The following is a 19,786-nucleotide window of genomic DNA, read 5'->3' on the forward strand; positions in this document are numbered from 1 at the left end:
GTAGCGCTGGTGTCACGGGGACCCTGGGAAGGGAGCGATGTGCGCAGGAAGCACGTTCTCATTCTTACCCACAGGAAAGGCCTCAAACTGAGTGTGTTGTTTGTGTTTTCTTTCTCCACATCCATCTCCTCATCCCGAGGCCTCTCTCCCTCTTCCTGCCTCTACGCGGCAGCCGCATCCAGGGTTATCGGCTCGCGGACGGGCTGCCGCGCTCGTCTGCCCGCCTCCACCTGCCTGACCTTCGACTCGGCCCGCCGGACCTGCATCTCCATTCCCAGCAGGTCAGGACCGTGTCCCGTGGTCAAGGGGTCCGCGCGGCATGGCAGACACGGTGGCTTCCTAAGGTCGAACTTGGCAGGCGTTTTTTTTTTTTTTCAGGAAGTCCAAGTCCGAGGATATCTGTGACATTGCGGAAGCAGATTCTGGCCTGGAACTGGAGCAGACCGGCGGAGAAGCCACTCCCCTTGCAAAAAAAAAAAAAACCCCCCACAAAAAAACCCCTCATTGCCACCACATTTTTCCAATCCTGCTTATGAATTAATGGCATAGTAACAGAGCTGATATCAGTCCAAGTGGGATTCAGAGGGAATCTCGGGAGGGAGATTCCTGGATGAGTGGCTTCCTGACAACGTATTACTGTGAGTTATCAGTGGAGCATGTGGATGAGGTGGCATCCGGCTGCTAAGTCTCTCCCCAGGGGGACATCGCTAAGGAACAGTCTTTCTCTCTCTCCATCTCTCTCTCCATCTCTCTCCTTAAGCCTGTTCTCACAGAACAACACTGTGATAAATCTAATTGGCCAGTTTTGAATTTGGTGGAAAGGAATGTAATGGAAGCCGAAGGAGCACACAACGACCTTGTGGAGTTTGGAACAATCACCCATTGTGTACAATATCCTCCACAAATCAATACTGTTATGGCACCAAACAATATGTTGGCCTTCATCGCAACCGGCACTCATGTCAGTGTGACTGTCCCATTAATCATCACGTTCACTGCAAGCACAATTCAGCACACAAGCAACGCAAACAGGACCAAGAACAGAAGCGGGCAACAGAACTGAGATGCCAAGGCGTTTGGATAATCGGGAGCGTATCCTGAAGTAAAGGCAGATGCCATCAGAAACGACATGTGCACAACTATATAAATGATTTGATGTGACTTCACCTGCTGAGAGGACCTGATTTAATATGAATCTTGTCTGACTGATAGTATTGCACATTTTGTATTGGGTCAGTTGTTACATGTACCAAGCAATGTCCCTGTGCTGTAGTCTATTCACAACGCATAATGCCATCCGTGTCCGTCTGGTAAGATCTTTCGTAAGAGCAGAACCCTGAATGTCAGGTCCTGTCTTTCACTCCTGTGGGGTCGGGTCTGGAAGCCCTGACTCGAGGTCAACGAGGAGGTCCCCGCCACACTGCTGCTGCCTGTGGGTGTTGTGGAGCTGAGCTGACGTCCTTCATGGTGGAGGTCCATGCTACGAAACCTCCATTGCTCAATGAGGGGAACGGAAATGAGCTTGTGTGGAAACGAGAGGGTTAGACGCTTCTGTCTCTCACACTTGTGTGTACACACACACACACACACACACACACACACACACACACACACACACACACACACACACACACACACACACACACGAGTTGGACAGAAGACATTCCTGGCAGCAACACCCCTCCCCCTCGAAGCTCCGTTCCAGCACGCACACACACCCCCTGTGGTGATTCCCGAGAGCACGTGTGTGAGTTCAGCATGACCAGAGGGCCGTTTTCTCAGCTACTACCGTGTTAGGAAAGTGCGGCCATTAGCCCAGAGTCAGGAGTTCTAGGGTGGCTGTGTGAATGGACAGGGGGGGGGTGGGCAGGTCTTCAAAGCAGAAAGAGGAGGGGAAGGAGATGAAAGGAGACAATAGAAGACCTTGAACAAATGCAGGATGGAGTTGGCTGAGGGGGAGACGGAAGATGGAGTATGAGAAGAATAACTCCAACCAGCCCATGACTGCATCGTGCAACAACTACATCACGACCCCCACGAACGGGACAGCCTCAGAGCTGAGGAAGAAGTCGCCCCCCCCCGGGTATGTGCTGTGTGTGTTGTTGGGGAGTCTGCAGGCTCATTAAGGTCATGCAGACATGCAGCTGATTATGAGATCAAAGGCATGGGGGGGTGCTGGTCCTGGGAATAAGTGCAGGACCATTTAGGGGCTTTGACAATTAACTGTTAAAAGTGAAAGGTAGACATGTGAAGATAATCCAGGATAGGATGCTTAGCCATTAGAGTTCCTGGTCTGAGCTCAGACCATGTGGGAAGCGGACCGGGTCGTCTCTTCCAAACTTCCACCTTTAAAGAACCAGGTCTTAGTTTCTCTGCATTGATTGCGCAGTGGAAAATGCTGTGGTAAGCACTGGTCTCTAGGCTGGGTGCTGGGCAGAACGGAGCAGACTTGCTCCGCGACAACAACGTGGTCTCGCGGGACCCCAAAGGGTTTAGTCAGCTTGGGCTTGGCCGTGGCCACGTGAGGGGAAGAGCTCGGTCGTGTCCAGGCAGCGTTCTCGTCCCAGAACTTCCGCAGCTCTGCCGGACGTGTGCCGCGATCTCATACGCACGTGTGCCGCTGCCTCTTCCTTTATGCCAAGCCGCACCAGCGCACGCAAGCAGGCACGTGCGCCGACGTCCCGCTGGCCCAAGCGCTCATTCAGCCACGTCTGCAGCCACGAGGAACACGGACTACCACCCAGACGCTTCCAGCATGGCGAGCAGCCCGTCCTGGAGCACCATTAGCTACAGCGCTGGTCTGGCCCAGAGAGTGGGCCCGCATCCAGCTGCCAGAGCACTCTCAACCTGAGTGAAAAGCTCAATAGGCATTAAGAAGAGCGTCTTCCTGGGAGCCCCGCCCGTCCTCTCACTCTTTCCTTCTCTCTCCCTTCCTCTCTTCCCCTTCTTTCTCTCTCTCCCTCCCTCTCTTTCCCTCTCTTCTCTGTCCCTCCCTTTCTTTCCCTCCTTTCTCTCTCTCCCTCCCTCTTTTTCCTTCATTCTCTCTCCCTCCCTCCCTCTCTCTCTTTTCCTCTCCTTTCTCTCTCACTCTCTCCCTCCCTCCCTCTCCCTTTCCCTCCTTTTCTCCATTGCACTTTATTTGTTCCCAGCTCTAACCTCTAGATTACATTTCACCTACTCGGAGGAAATGGAGCTGACCGAGGCGCGCACAGGACAGACTCCCAGAGAGCAGGCTGTGGCCAGAGTGGCTGCCTCACCGAGGGCTGGGGTGAGCAGCACCAAACCAGCAGTAAGGGCCCGACGAGCCCACCAGGACCCCGGCCAGCCCACCAGGACCCCGGCCAGCCCACCAGGACCCCGGCCAGCCCACCAGGACCCCGGCCAGCCCACCAGGACCCAGCCTCACGGGGCCAGGTTGAGTGGCTCTGCTCGTGATCACCATTTCCCAGCATTTTATTTTTTGCCCAAGTGCCATACAGCGCTGAGGTTTATACCCTCAGCCATATTTGGGGATTTGATCCCGTGTGGGTTTTTTTTTTTTGTCCATTCCTTTAGTTAATGAGCACTGACTGTTGGCTGTTCCCTCTTTCGGCCTCCTCTCCCCCCGTGGCTGTCTTGCTCAGTGTGTGCATTAGCCAGGCGGGCAGGCGGGCAGGCGGGCGGGCGGGCGGGCGGGCGGGCGGGCGGCCCCCCCCCCCCCCCCCCCCCTCCTTCCACTGGCTCAGAGATGCTGAGGCGAACAGCCAGCAGGCGGACACAGCTGAAGCCCTCTGATGCGTTTACCTCATGGGAAACCTGGAAATGTCAAGGACCGAATGCACCTGAACTGACGTCGCCTTCGGCAGTTAGCAGGTTAGCAGGTTCTTTGTGTTAGCCACCGCCAACGTGCGTGGCATGATGTCAGAGCCAGAGGATCAAGAGAAGGCAAAGACACGGGAGGAGAGAGGGTGGGAGATGGCTCTTCCTGGGTGTCCAAGCTGGATCATGAAATAGCAGTCGGAGAAGGAGAGTGGACTGCTCTGGCCTGAGAGCTCACATACTTACAAACACACACACACACACACACACTTTTCATTAGGGCATAATCATGTTGTCATCGATGGTACACCACATCCCATTTCCAAAGCACCGATCATACTCTTACATTCAATATTAATGTGTTCCGACCCAGTACGGAGCAATACAAAAGTCATTCTGCTGATGCTTCATCTAATGTCAGTGTGTTCCCAGGTTCAGTAGTGGCTCCACAGTGGGGGTTGTTGCATAAGCCGGGCTGAGAGCTGGCAGGCTGTAGAGTCCAGAACAGCCCGAGTGATTATGGGGCCGAGCCACAGGCGATAACTGAACCACAGCACACGGAGGCACACTCTCACACACACCTCCCCCAGACACTCCCACACACACTCCCACACACCTCCCCAGACACTCCCACACACACCTCCCCCACACTGCCTCACACAATTCCCCACACACACTTCCACACACTCTCCTACACACTCCCCCTCACGCTTCCCCAAACTCTCCCCCCAGTCTGTTTCTCACAGGCCCTCACCAACACACTCCCACACACAGACTCCCCCAGACACTCACACACACTCCCACACACACACACATTTTCCTCTGCAAAAGCAGATGAAGAGCAGAATTTGCGTCTCCATAAGAAATAGATCAGGAAGGCAGAGGCATCCATTTTAGACATGCCAACACACACACACACACATGAAACATATGCAAATAAACCCACACAAACATACTGAGAGAGTCAGAAACAGCCTACACTATTCATCTTTTGTAACATTTCACGGTCCAGATAAGGTGTGCTGGTGCAGATTCAGTCAGAAGGATACTGTGTCTTCTCCTGCCCCATCACAACGAACCCTCACTGTCTGGCACACGTGAGCTGCTCAGGTGGTCCAGTGTGTTCTAGCATGCTGCCGGGGTCTCCGTGCTTCTCTGTCCACACTGCTGTGCTCCTGCCATTGCTCAGCGGGGTTCCATCTTCAGCCACTGACGGGTAGCAGGCAAAACTCGACGCCGTGAAGTGCGCTCGGCTCTGAAGATTCCACTTCAGCCCCTCTGTAATCTGATGAAGTGCCATCGTCTGGGGCGACGCGTGACATTTCCAGATACACAGACGAAAAGGAAGAGATTGCCGGTCTTGTTGGGTCTGCTGCTGTGGTAACGCTGAGCCGCGTGGCCCCGGGCCAGGGGCAGAGCCGTGCGGCGCCAGCCTGGAGGAAACCCACCGCCGTCCAGGACTTTTCTCGCTGCCCGGGAAAGTTGCGCCCGCATAGCCACTGGATCCACCGCAGAAGCCCGGCTGACCAAAACAAGCCCAAAGCCCCTACGGCTCCCAGGACCAGCAGGCCAAACCCAGACTGCTGACACGCAACACTGGGGAAGAGTGGAAATTACACATCACACTCACACCGTGCACACACACACACACACACACACACACACACACTTTTCCTAATGATGGTCTGCTGAGGAGTGTTAGTGAGTGGCAGCTAGCGGAGAGGATGCCGAACCTCACCACCTCTTCACGGGCCTCTCGGAGAAAGAACCAACCTCTGATTGATCTTATTGACTTTATATTCAGTCTGGGAAAGTGCTGTGTGGAATACAGATTACATATGTGCATTTGTGGGTAGGAGGCAAACATATTTGAGGGAACTGGGCTATGATTATATGTATGTGTGTGTCTGTGTGTGTTTCCCTATGACATCTGCAGAGATGTAGAGCTGCACATGCATTCCGTGTGTGTGTGTGTGTGTGTGTGTGTGTGTGTGTGTGTTTGCTCCCCCTCCTGCCCCGTCCTTTGTCCTCTGGCGTGGCCACGCCCACAGAAGCCGGCTTCACGTGCGCTGGTCTGGGCTTCACGCGGCCGGCCGGTGCACGCCGCACACACCCGAGGTACACGGCGTCTGTTCGTCCCGGATCTCCACCTCCCGTTTTTATTCTCCCCCATGTCTCCCCACTCCTTCCCAGGAACATTGCCATAGCAACCAAGTCCACGGGGAGCAAAGCGAGGGATGTCCACACAAAAGATAAGCAGTCAGATAGCCATGTAATGCACACACACACACGCACACACACACACACACACACACACACACACACACACACTCTCTCAGACTGACGCCAAACTGTAAGCGTTATGTTCAGCTTCCAAAAGAGCCATTTTCATTTTCCTTACACTACAGAAATTATATTCTCCACAACATTCAGCACATGCAGTCAATTCACTGTGCCGTCCGTTCACACATAAAAGCTTTGGTAGTTCTACATGTGTGGTACCAGGATGAAGCTACAAAGGCCATCAGCACATATACACATGTGTACAGGAGCATAAAGTGTTCTCTCAAGGTTCTAAGTAAAAATGTCTCAGTAAAACATGAACCTGTTGCATAAGAGAGTAAAGCCCCCCCCCTCCTCAGAAATAAGCCAATTAGCTTTAACCCATACGCTGTGTACACAACCCGTCTCAATACCCTTTACCTGTTATTTTCTTTTCATCAATGAAGGGCCTACAGACGCTAATGGATAGGTCTGAGAGGTCGAAGGTCGTTCCCAATCCTGCAGCAATAAGTCTCCTTATCATGGAAGAAATATTTACCCAGACCTCTTGTTCAAGGACCCACATCAGGGGATTTGTGGACTGTGGATGCCGAAATGCGGGGAGACCTCCGTGTTGACAAACCCGGCCCAGAAACACACCCGAAAAGGTCAGAGAGAGTGTTCACAAGAGGCATCTTCCTTCGGCTGTACGAGTGGTGCCTATTTTTAAGTCACTCACGGGAAAGTTTATGCCTGACTGGGGGGGGGGGGGGGTCAGGCATGGCGGGGTGAGTTGAAGATGAGCCCAGAGGATGAGGAATTCACAAGGGTCCACTGCGTACCTTTTCTGCCTCTTTTTCCTAAAGAAGGTATGGAATGTACTGCTACGTTTAATAAGTCATTCCCTCATTCTTGTCTTATACCCTCTCTCAAACGCAAACTCGGGCTCTTGAGCTGGGAAGAAGACAGAGCAGGAGTTATGTCAGCGGGGAGGGACTGATCTAAAAGGGGTGAGAAAACAGAGGGAGAGAGGGAGGGAGAGAGAGAGAGAGAGATGGAGGGGGAATGAAATGTGCCTGCTGGGAAGCAAAGGTGAATTGAGTAGAGGGGTTATTACAACCAGCTGCAGGATGGAGATTAATAAAGCCCAGCAGAGAGAAAGAGAGAGAGGGAGAGACAGAGAGAAAGAAAGAGACATGGAAAGACAGAGAGGCAGAATGACAGAGATACAGATATTTGCCTCTGGAATGATCTTAATGCGCCACTTGATGTTCACATTCCTCGCAAGCAAAGGACTTGATGCCCAAACTTTAGCTGGGGCTCTTTAACATCCTGCTGGAGGACCTGTGTGTCCGCGTGTGTAAGTGCTGGAGTGGAAACATATCGGAGAGATGTGTCAGGGAAAGAGTGTATGGGGGGGGTTCCTAAAAATACCTCACTACTGAATAGTCCAGCTACTGCGCGCGCGCACACACACACGCACACGCGCACGCGCACACGCACACGCACACGCACACGCATACATACACACACACACACACACACACACGCACACACACACACACACACACACACACACACACACACACACACACACACACACACACACACAAGCACTTACTTTCATTTTGACCATCTGTACAGGACTCTGATCTTAAGATTAGACAAAAAGAGAGGAGGGATTCAGGAGCTGCTCCGAACAGCCACTGGTTATGATCACCTCATACTTCTCCACGGTAGCCATGAACACACCGCAGCCCTTATAGATACGTTTAGAAAACAGACGATTGAGTTTCAAGCTTGTGGTCTTCTGTACTGCCAGAGAGAATCCTGAGGAGAGGAAGTCCTCACGGACCAGGGGTGCAGAAGCGGACGGAGCATTTTGTGCAAGAATCAACTATTGTTCTCATCTTAGCCTCACCTTTCCACTTCCAAATGTACCTCACGCTCTCCGTGTGTCTCTGGCTCTTGTCTGTGTGCCAGCTCATTACACGCCCGAGTGCAGTCACAGATCCCTGCCGTCTACCCTGAGAGAGGCAGCGGGAGACCCGGTACCGAATCCAGCCCAGAACCAAAGGAGCACAGGGGCAGATGGACAAAAAAAAAAAAGACTTAAGATTTAAGATGAGTCTCACAGCCGAGCTTTCAATGTTTAGACTGGCCATGTGTGCGAGAAAGAGACAGACAGACAGAGAGAGAGAGAGAGAGAGAGAGAGAGAGAGGTGTGTGTAATATGAAATTGCCTCCTGCCTCACAGGTATTGCCCCCAGTCAAGGGGTTGGAGAGAGTGTGGGAGAAGACGCAGGTTTGAGCAGGAGGGGTGAGCCAATGAACAGCAGCCAATGAAAGCAAAGCCCTGGAAAAGCAGTTAGCGTAGCTCAGCAGTTAGCATAGCTCAGCAGTTAGCGTAGCTCAGCAGTTAGCATAGCTCAGGATGAATCCTCTATCCTCCCCGCATTTAAGCTCTTCCTGCCACAGGCTGTGTGTTTGAAAGAGGTACTTCATGGGCATGCGCGCGCACACACACACACACACACACACACACACACACACACACACACACACACACACACACACAATATCCCCTTCAGAAAATCTATCCTCTGCAGATTGGATCTGATTTTTTCCTTTTTACCATCAGATATATAAGAGATCTTATGATGGATAAAAGTGCAATACAGCTGTGTGTAACCTAGTGCAGAGTGGCTACTGACTCCCTCATAAGGCTCCCTCATAAGGCTCCCTCATAAGGGAGTCACGCACACTCACTGGGGTCATTAACCTGTCAACCCCTGCCACCCTGTTACCAGCAGATCAGCCAACATTTTATAGGGCTCAAAATTCTTAGATTTCATTCATGTAAAGTGCTACATCAGAGCAACCATTTTCCTTCCTGAACGGGGTGGTGCTATGTGCAGAATCACAGGGCCGCAGTGCCAAATCCGAAGCGTTCTCTGAACAGCAAGGAAACCTTTAAACGCTGACGAGCTGAAAGATGATTAAAATGCGAGACTTTTTTTTAAATGGAAAGACAGACAGTAAGGGTCAGCCCAATTAGAGCTGCTCATGTGCATAAAACACGCATCATGAATCATGACGCTGCTACACTCCCTCACAGCTCCGTGGCCTGATGTGGAGGAAGAACCCCACCCCCACATCATGCCCCGCCCCCACCCCCACATCATGCCCCCCCCCCCCGATGGCTCCATGTTTTTCCCGTAGAGAGTCCGAGATGACACGCACTCCCTCAGATCTCCCACAATTACAGGGTGCCCGGCTTTCTCTCTCTCTCTCTCTCTCTCTCTCTCTCTCTCTCTCTCTCTCTCTTTCTCCTCTCCGTCTGTCCATCTCACGATCCTATTAAACATGCATTGCTTCACCATCACCATGTTGCAAGCAAGCGCCTCCAATAGTACTTTTCCAAGTTTCGTTCCATAAAGTGAGTGCATTGTACCACAGCGCCTGGGGATTGTGGTTTGAGTGCGGCAGACTTCAAGAGTCCCATCAAAACACACGTGTGTCCATGTAGCCTCACACAAAGACTTGTACAATCCAACAGCTCATTGATATTGATCTGTTTCAGACATGGATGGCCAGGTGCCTGGTATGATCTCAAGGGCCTGGGAGCGGAGTTGCTGTAGCTGGCATTGATTGGGAGGATGGAGAGGGAGTCTGTCGTATCTCCAGAGGTCATCAAGAGAGAGACGAGGACGTCAAATCATTCAATTCTCCTGCACTAGTAAAAGGGAGACATCTCCAGCTGCAGTGCGGACAAACCTGGGAGGCAGAGCTGCGTGATTCCAATTTACGGCATGGTGAAAGACTGAGGCAGCGTATAAACACATCAGCAGAGCAAAGAGACCCAGACACACAGCGTCATGTGGGGGGACTCAACCGAAGCGAAATCATGGTAGAGAGATGATTAGTTTCCCGGAAACGTGATTCCTGCATGGCCTTGTTCATCATCTCGCCGCAGTCGCCCAGCATACGGACGAGGGCGGCCAGACGGGAAACCTGAGCCACATGGAGTCTGAACCGCCCCGCACTGCTTCTGCCAATTTTGTGTGCCTGTGTGTGAGTGTGTGTGTGTATGTGTGTGTGTGTGGGAGTGCATGGGGGACGATACGAGCCAGGCACACGCCTGACCCAGGGTGGACACCTCCACCCACAGGGCGAGTGCCCCAGAGAAGCCGAGCTCGGGAGTGTCAGCACGGCCTCCACCACTCCACGTACATTTAGTTTGTTTCCTTTCTCCAGGGTCTGAGTAAACATTTAGCCCTTATTCAAGCGTGATTAAACACTCTTAAGTAAACCACACAGTTATACGTTCCTCCATCACCGGGGAACATGGCTGAGGTGCTGAATGGATGACGAGCAGTTCACAAGGCCAGAAAGAGGAGAGGGAGAGAGAGAGAGAGAGAGAGAGAGAAAAGGAGGGTGATGATAGACAGAGAAGTGCAAAAGGAGTAGAGAAGCAAGACACAAAGAATAGAAAGAAAAACATAGAGGACCCCTATGAGCAGAGAAATAGAGGACCCATATGGGCCTCAGCAGTGACCATGCGAGTCCAGCTCTCCACTAATAGCACAGCTTGGCCCAATGTTAACACCCAGTGTTAAAATGTTGTCTGCTGACTGGAAGCAGCCTCCGGGCCGAGGCACACGTAGCTGCAGGTGTGACAGACACAGGTGTGACAGACAGGCCTTCTCTGCTGACAGAGACTGAACTATAGGGCCGGACTGTATTGCTGAACTATAGGGCCGGACTGTATTGCTGAACTATAGGGCCGGACTGTATTGCTGAACTATAGGGCCGAAATTGCTCATTGTTTATTTGTTGACATGAACCACTGCAGCATTTAAGATTCTCGCTAAAGTTGCAATTGTGCCATATATGGTAAGCTTTGTGGAATATGTGTCAAATACACACTAAGCATATCTGAAGAACGTCAATGCTAAAGAGCTTATAAAACAATAAAACCATGTTGTAAATCTTCAGTTTCTCATTAAGAATCTTGCATTGACTTTGTTAATAACGTGTAATTATAGGCGCGGCTCTTGTTGTTTGGAACTGCAAGCTTTCTAAATTGTGATTTCGATCGGAAATCGATTAAGCATTTAGCCCTAGAGAGCAGTGATGGTTTTTGTTCTCTCAAATAACCAACCCCTCTCCTCCACAGACCCAACCCCTTTAACCCAGACCCAACCCCTTTAACCCACAGACCCAACCCCTCTCCTCCACAGACCCAACCCCTTTAACCCACAGACCCAACCCCTCTCCTCCACAGACCCAACCCCTTTAACCCACAGACCCAACCCCTTTAACCCACAGACCCAACCCCTCTCCTCCACAGACCCAACCCCTTTAACCCACAGACCCAACCCCTCTCCTCCACAGACCCAACCCCTTTAACCCACAGACCCAACCCCTTTAACCCACAGACCCAACCCCTTTAACCCACAGACCCAACCCCTCTCCTCCACAGACCCAACCCCTTTAACCCACAGACCCAACCCCTCTCCTCCACAGACCCAACCCCTTTAACCCACAGACCCAACCCCTTTAACCCACAGACCCAACCCCTTTAACCCACAGACCCAACCCCTTTAACCCACAGACCCAACCCCTCTCCTCCACAGACCCAACCCCTCTCCTCCACAGACCCAACCCCTTTAACCCACAGACCCAACCCCTCTCCTCCACAGACCCAACCCCTTTAACCCACAGACCCAACCCCTCTCCTCCACAGACCCAACCCCTTTAACCCACAGACCCAACCCCTCTCCTCCACAGACCCAACCCCTTTAACCCACAGACCCAACCCCTTTAACCCACAGACCCAACCCCTCTCCTCCACAGACCCAACCCCTTTAACCCACAGACCCAACCCCTCTCCTCCACAGACCCAACCCCTTTAACCCACAGACCCAACCCCTTTAACCCACAGACCCAACCCCTTTAACCCACAGACCCAACCCCTCTCCTCCACAGACCCAACCCCTTTAACCCACAGACCCAACCCCTTTAACCCACAGACCCAACCCCTCTCCTCCACAGACCCAACCCCTTTAACCCACAGACCCAACCCCTCTCCTCCACAGACCCAACCCCTTTAACCCACAGACCCAACCCCTTTAACCCACAGACCCAACCCCTCTCCTCCACAGACCCAACCCCTTTAACCCACAGACCCAACCCCTCTCCTCCACAGACCCAACCCCTTTAACCCACAGACCCAACCCCTCTCCTCCACAGACCCAACCCCTTTAACCCACAGACCCAACCCCTCTCCTCCACAGACCCAACCCCTTTAACCCACAGACCCAACCCCTCTCCTCCACAGACCCAACCCCTTTAACCCACAGACCCAACCCCTCTCCTCCACAGACCCAACCCCTTTAACCCACAGACCCAACCCCTCTCCTCCACAGACCCAACCCCTTTAACCCACAGACCCAACCCCTCTCCTCCACAGACCCAACCCCTCTCCTCCACAGACCCAACCCCTTTAACCCACAGACCCAACCCCTCTCCTCCACAGACCCAACCCCTTTAACCCACAGACCCAACCCCTCTCCTCCACAGACCCAACCCCTTTAACCCACAGACCCAACCCCTCTCCTCCACAGACCCAACCCCTTTAACCCACAGACCCAACCCCTTTAACCCACAGACCCAACCCCTCTCCTCCACAGACCCAACCCCTTTAACCCACAGACCCAACCCCTTTAACCCACAGACCCAACCCCTTTAACCCACAGACCCAACCCCTCTTCTCCACAGACCCAACCCCTTTAACCCACAGACCCAACCCCTCTCCTCCACAGACCCAACCCCTTTAACCCACAGACCCAACCCCTCTCCTCCACAGACCCAACCCCTTTAACCCACAGACCCAACCCCTCTCCTCCACAGACCCAACCCCTTTAACCCACAGACCTGTGCCTTCTCCTAAGCATATCTGAAGTGTGTTGGCCACAGAGATCACGCATGCACGTAGCAGTACTAAAAAGTGGGAGATACAAATGGTATAAAATCCTGGGCACTATGTAAGTTTAATGAGTCTGCTGCTACTTTTAGAACACTCGCTAAGTTCACACCATCTTTACTCAACCTATCCTCAAAGCCTTCACCGTAAAGCAACTTATTAGCCAGCCAAAGGAGACATGATTGTACACCTTGTCACTTAAAGCAATACATCCATGTCCCATTGTACTACCTCAGCTGTCTGACACTGGAAAGCTGGATTGTGGCCAGGGTTTGTGGAGGATGTGTGTGGTTGAGGAGTCAGTAGTGTGTCAGTACTGTGGAGGCCAGTAGTGATTGTGGGGTCCGTAGTGTGGAAGACAGTGATGATTGGGTGGTTAGTAGTATGGGATAGTAATGGGTTCATTAGTGTGGTGGTTGGTCATGGTTCTGGGGTCAGTAGTGTAGGTCAGTGGTGTGGGAGTCAGTTGTGGCTGTGGGGTCAGTAGTGTGGGTCAGTGGTGTGGGAGTCAGTTGTGGCTGTGGGGTCAGTAATGTGGGTCAGTGGTGTGGGAGTCAGCTGTGATTGTGGGGTCAGTAGTGTGGGTCAGTAATGTGGGAGTCAGCTGTGATTGTGGGGTCAGTAGTGTGGGTCAGTAATGTGGGAGTCAGCTGTGATTGTGGGGTCAGTAGTGTGGGTCAGTAATGTGGGAGTCAGCTGTGATTGTGGGGTCAGTAGTGTGGGTCAGTAATGTGGGAGTCAGCTGTGATTGTGGGGTCAGTAGTATGGGTCAGTAATGTGGGAGTCAGCTGTGATTGTGGGGTCAGTAGTGTGGGTCAATAATGTGGGAGTCAGCTGTGATTGTGGGGTCAGTAGTATGGGTCAGTAATGTGGGAGTCAGCTGTGATTGTGGGGTCAGTAGTGTGGGTCAGTAATGTGGGAGTCAGCTGTGATTGTGGGGTCAGTAGTGTGGGAGTCAGTTGTGGCTGTGGGGTCAGTAGTGTGGGTCAGCTGTGATTGTGGGGTCAGTAGTGTGGGTCAGTAATGTGGGAGTCAGCTGTGATTGTGGGGTCAGTAGTGTGGGTCAGTAATGTGGGAGTCAGTCCCTGGGCACACACACACACGGTTCACCTGTGTGCTCACACGTGTGCCTCATGCCTTTAAATTCCCACGTGTGCCTCATGCCTTTGGATTAATCGAAGTCTCCGCCACAGTGCATCAAGATGAGATATGTTTCCAGTGCACAGAGGGAGAACTGAAATACAATACTGTGTTTTGTGTTTGTGTGTGTGTGTGTATTTTCTTGAGTTTTTAGAAGGACATTAGAAGTAAATTCTTTTCATTTGCTGTTACCATCAATTTTTGTTACATCATTCTTCCAACTGTTTTCCTTGAAGTCACAAAATGTTAGCGCCTCGTGGACTCATTACAGTACATAATTACAGAGGCTCCAGCAGGCAGCTCAGAGAGCCGTTCAGCAGGGGAGCAGCACACAGTCCTGCATTTTCCTCCTGCTGCTGGAGGGGAAGGAATGTTTCTCTGTTCAACTGCCTGCTGCTTTATCCTCCCACACGCTGTACATACCTACACTATACAGGACAACATCAGAACACACACACACACACACACACGCTGTACATACCTACACTATACAGGACAACATCAGAACACACACACACACACACACACACGCTGTACATACCTACACTATACAGGACAACATCAGAACACACACACACACACACACACACACACACACACACACACACACCCCTACACTATACAGGACAACATCAGAACACACACACACACACACACACACTGTACATACCTACACTATACAGGACAACATCAGAACACACACACACACACACGCTGTACATACCTACACTATACAGGACAACATCAGAACACACACACACACACGCTGTACATACCTACACTATACAGGACAACATCAGAACACACACACACACACACACGCTGTACATACCTACACTATACAGGACAACATCAAAACACACACGCTGAACATGCCTACACTATACAGGACAACATCAGAACATACACACACACACACACACACACACACACACACACCTACACTATACAGGACAACATCAGAACACACACACACTGTACATACCTACACTATACAGGACAACATCAGAATACACACACACACGCACAGTACATACCTACACTATACAGGACAACATCAGAATACACACACACACACACACACACTGAACATACCTACACTATACAGGACAACATCAGAACACACACACACACCCCTACACTATACAGGACAACATCAGAACACACACACACACTGTACATACCTACACTATACAGGACAACATCAGAATATACACACACACACACACACGCTGAACATACCTACACTATACAGGACAACATCAGAACACACACACCCCTACACTATACAGGACAACATCAGAACACACACACACACACACACACTGTACATACCTACACTATACAGGACAACATCAGAATACACACACACACACGCTGAACATACCTACACTATACAGGACAACATCAGAACACACACACACACACCCCTACACTATACAGGACAACATCAGAACACACACACACACACACTGTACATACCTACACTATACAGGACATCAGAACACACACACACACACACACACTGTACATAACTACACTACAGAGGACCGCATCAGAATACACACACACACTGTACATACCTACACTATACAGGACTGCATCAGAATACTCCAGCTTCGTCACTGCATGGTGCTCTCCACACACACACACACACACACGCGGGCATGCACATCCACAATATGCACAGCCATGAGCACACATACACACATAAAGATGCATATATAAAAACAGAAGAGGATCTCACATGAATTCATCTTTCTGCAGCAGTCGATATCTTTGTGCTTTGTGTGTGTGTGAGAGAGTTTGTGTGTTTGTGTCTAGGCAGCAGAGTGAGAGGAAAAGCCGCAAAGTGTGTGTGAAGGGAGTCCATAAGAAGGGAAAGAGGCGGACATCTGTTGCGCTTGCTGTGAACTGATTAGAGTGTGGCACACACCAAACGCTCACATAAACACACACACACGCGCGCGCACACACACACACTGCTTTCACTAAATCATCCTTGTATGCCCACACTGCGTCTGAAAAGATGCAAGATAAGGAGCAGGTGGGAGCGCAGATTTAACGCGAAGGAATTCGGAGAGGAACACAGGAGTGAGCAGGTCGGCTGCGTGGGAGGTCTCCTCCTTCTTTCAAAAGATCCACAGCAAACAAACAGCAAGCGTATCTTGGCCAAGTCTCAGACAGCTATCTCATGCAAAACGAGTGCACGGTTCACTAGTCTGTTGGCCTGGAGGCATGCATAGGCTAGCGGGCTAAACGCCCGACGAGAGGGCGACCTGAGACTCGACCTGCAGATGGACCGGGCTGGAGTCACTGACCTCTGACCCTGGCATAGCAGCACCCGCACTTTGCCAGGACTTTCCGGAACAAGTGTTGGCAGGCGCAGCCCCGGTGGTGATGGGCCGCCTTCATGGTAAAGCCCAATCCTCGGTGGCAATACTACCAGGCACAGGCATGGTCCATCACACGTGCGCGCTCCCTGGCCCCCGACACGCGCGAGCGTGCACGCGCGCTCCTGTGCGGCGCGTCGCTGCGGAGTTAATCCCCAGACACGGAGCCCCGCGCAACGACGGGGGCGGAAGTCAACAACGAAAGTCACAAAAGAAAACAAGTCAGCGCAGAGTGCAGATATCCAGCCGTAGGTGTTCACAGCCCAGCAGGAGCCGAGCAAAAGCTCATCTCGGTCTCCCTCTGTCTCGTTCACTCTCTCCTGCGTGTTGCTCCTCTGCCTCGCGCTCTTCTGCTCACCACCGGGTCTAATGACAGACAGCAAGACTGACTCAAAGAGCGAGGGAACGAGAGAGAGAGAGAGAGAGAGAGAGAGAGGGAGCGGGGAGAGGGGGTGGAGTCAGCGGCTGTAGTCTCTGGCTATTCCAGGATACAGCTCCCACTCCCCCCCCCCCCCCTCTCTCTCTCTCTCTCTCTCTCTCTCTCCATGGCTTGTGTTTCCTTTAGGGTCACTTCCAGATGCTTTATTTTCTCTTCTCTCTCTTTGTCTCATTCAACCATCTATCTCTGACTTGGGCTGTAGCGCTATCGACGGATCACTCATTGAAACGCTTCTGGACAAACAGGCAGTTAGAAACCCAACACCTCAGGCACGCGTCTTCAAAATGCCAGCCCATGAGTCAGAAACACACCCTCCCCCACGTGCCTTTATATTACCCATACTTGCACATGTCTTCAGTGACATAATTGATTTGGAAGTTAAGGCCGAACTGTTTCTTCCCTGTCTTTTTGTTTTCTCCTTCCTGTCTCCTGTCTGTCTCTTCCAGGATTTTTCTGTCTCTTCCCTGTTTTTTTCTCTCTTCATTTTCTCCTCTCTGTCTCTTCTTTATGTCTCTTTATTGTCTCATCCCTGTCTCTTCCCACTGCGAGCCAGGGACAGAGCCAGTGCTACAACAAGCTATGGGGTCCAAGGGGTTGGTGAGTAGGACGAGGGCAATAGAACTTAGAGCAATAGAACTGTACAGAGCAACACACACACACACACACACACACACACATTTATAGTGATTTCTAATGACCCTCAAAAAACACTTGGTGGTATGTGGTAAACATACAGAGGTCCAGTGCAGTGTATGGTAATGTGTGTCACAGCAACATTCCAGCACAAACAGTGTGACAAGTTGATGGTAAAGTGAGATAGGAGAAAATCCCTCCCTAATGTGTGTGTGTGTGTGTGTGTGTGTGTGTGTGTGTGTGTGTGTGTTGATGTTGCAGGAGGAGGGCAAAGCAGGAAGGAGTTAATGGAGTCCGTGCCTTTGCACTGAGACTGTCATCAGCTGAGTTTGAGCTTAGGGAGTCTCTCCCCCTCCCTCCTCCTCTCTCCCACTTTCTCCTGCTTTCTCTCCCCCTCTCTTCCCCTCTCTCCCTCTCTCCCTATTTCTCCCTTCTTTCTCTCCCCGTCTCTTCCTCTCTCTCCCTATTTCTCCCTTCTCTCTCTCCCCCTCTCTGCCTCTCTCTCCCTTCGTTCTCTCCCTCTCTCACCTTCACCTCCTCTCCTTCATTTCTCATGCCCCCTCTGTCTTTCCCCCTCTTCCTGTTGCTCTCCCTAACTCTCTCCAAATCAAACTCTGTCACACTGTGCATGTGTGTGTGTGTGTGTGTGTGTGTGTGTGTGTGTGTGTGTGTGTGTGTGTATGTGCACACCATGGAATCATGGAATCGGTCTTATCAGAGTCCAATTACAAACCGCCAGCTTCGTGCCAACCCCAGAGATGTGTAGATGGTGAGAGTGATGGACCTGCTAGCTAAATGTATTCTCTCCATTCTCATTCCACAGGTGTACAGACCCTCAAAGCCACCACACATTAATGCCTGTGTTGCTTACACAACATGCAAGGAATTCAGTTGAAAATCAGACAGGCGATCTATTCAGCCACCACTCTGGGAGCCAGGTCCTTGGGAATGTTCACCTGGAGATCACAACACGGGAAGAATGAAAACACCTATTTCACCCCATTTCGAGCATGTACTTGAGATGCCTTTGAACGTTAGCCAGAGAAGTTCAGAGGCCTGGCACTGGCTCCTCTGTCAGCAGTACAACAGGATTCCTGCTACTCTGTCAAGGTTCACCTTCACCTTATTTGAAACCTGTGCCTTAAGAGTTTAATCTAAATCTGAAGTCTGATCTAAGGATCACGTATTAGAGGCAATTACTGACTCTGATGAGTGTGCTCAGACACCTGAACAACAGGACACACTCCTGGCTGCCATGTTTCCTTTGGTTGTTGAAGTTGGCAGCAAGAATGTCTTGAGAATAGCATTCAAAATGTCAGCTGTAGGGTTTTTTTTTGGAGTCCTATCAATGCAGGGTTTTTTTTTTTTTAGTCCTATCAGTAGCCTGGTTTCAGCAATCCTGAGAGACAGTCTGCGTTTACAAAACCCCACACGAGGAGGTGAAAGGCAGCAGCACACACAAGGACGCTGCCTGTACCTCAATATGCTACAAACCGTAAACAAAATATCGAAAAAAGATGGGAAAGATAGAATGAAGGAGTGAATGAAAGAAAGAGAGAGAGATGGGCAGATCAGAGAGGAGTGTGAAGAATTACCCTCCTCTGATAGCTCCTACAGCAAAAAGAGAAAACAACACCCGTCCTTTCACAACCACCTTTGTCTTTCGCTCGAACTTTTCTTCTACCCCTCCATAGTGCCCCCCCCCCCCCCCCCCCCCCCCCCCCGTTCATCATCCACCCTCTTCCTCTACCCCTCCTCCCTTGCCCCCCTGGTCATATGTTCATACACACACTTACACACACTCACTAACACACACACAAACCCGATACCCTTTGATTCCCTCTTTAGAACTGTGTAGCGCGTACAAGACCACATGTCTGAGTGCTGGTTTGTTTTTACAGTAAAGGTAGCACGGTTCGACAGTGCTGCGCACGCAAACATCAGTGACAGTTCCCTCCCCTGAGGTCAGAGAAGAAAAACAGAAAACCCTAGATGTTTTTACCTAAGGAGACATGAACACATCGCTAATCACAGCTGAGGGAACTCCACAACCTTGTTGCTTCATAACAGCCAGCAGACATACGGTTCAGAAGTGTGACTTGTGTGAATCCTCACACATGGCATGCCGTATGG

The 19,786-nt window shown here is 51.3% G+C and overlaps 1 protein-coding gene across 5 annotated transcripts in view; it reads right to left on the reverse strand.

The window, feature by feature from the left end:
* Positions 1 to 19,786, reverse strand: part of arhgef25a (Rho guanine nucleotide exchange factor (GEF) 25a) — a 50,121-nt gene that overhangs the window by 22,129 nt on the left and 8,206 nt on the right. The window contains exon 1 of one of the 5 annotated variants that reach the window (XM_077018533.1): positions 16,510 to 16,971. The exons of 2 other annotated variants lie outside the window; for them this stretch is intronic. In XM_077018533.1, the coding sequence (XP_076874648.1) occupies positions 16,510 to 16,603 (94 nt within the window). In that variant the 5' untranslated portion in view covers positions 16,604 to 16,971. Of the gene's footprint in view, positions 1 to 68; positions 342 to 6,501; positions 6,620 to 16,509; positions 16,972 to 19,786 lie in introns of those variants that run through there. 2 more of the 5 variants (XM_077018530.1, XM_077018534.1) reach the window with 2 other exon arrangements.

The sequence above is a fragment of the Brachyhypopomus gauderio genome, chromosome 10 (assembly GCF_052324685.1).
Source record: "Brachyhypopomus gauderio isolate BG-103 chromosome 10, BGAUD_0.2, whole genome shotgun sequence".
Taxonomy (NCBI): domain Eukaryota; kingdom Metazoa; phylum Chordata; class Actinopteri; order Gymnotiformes; family Hypopomidae; genus Brachyhypopomus; species Brachyhypopomus gauderio.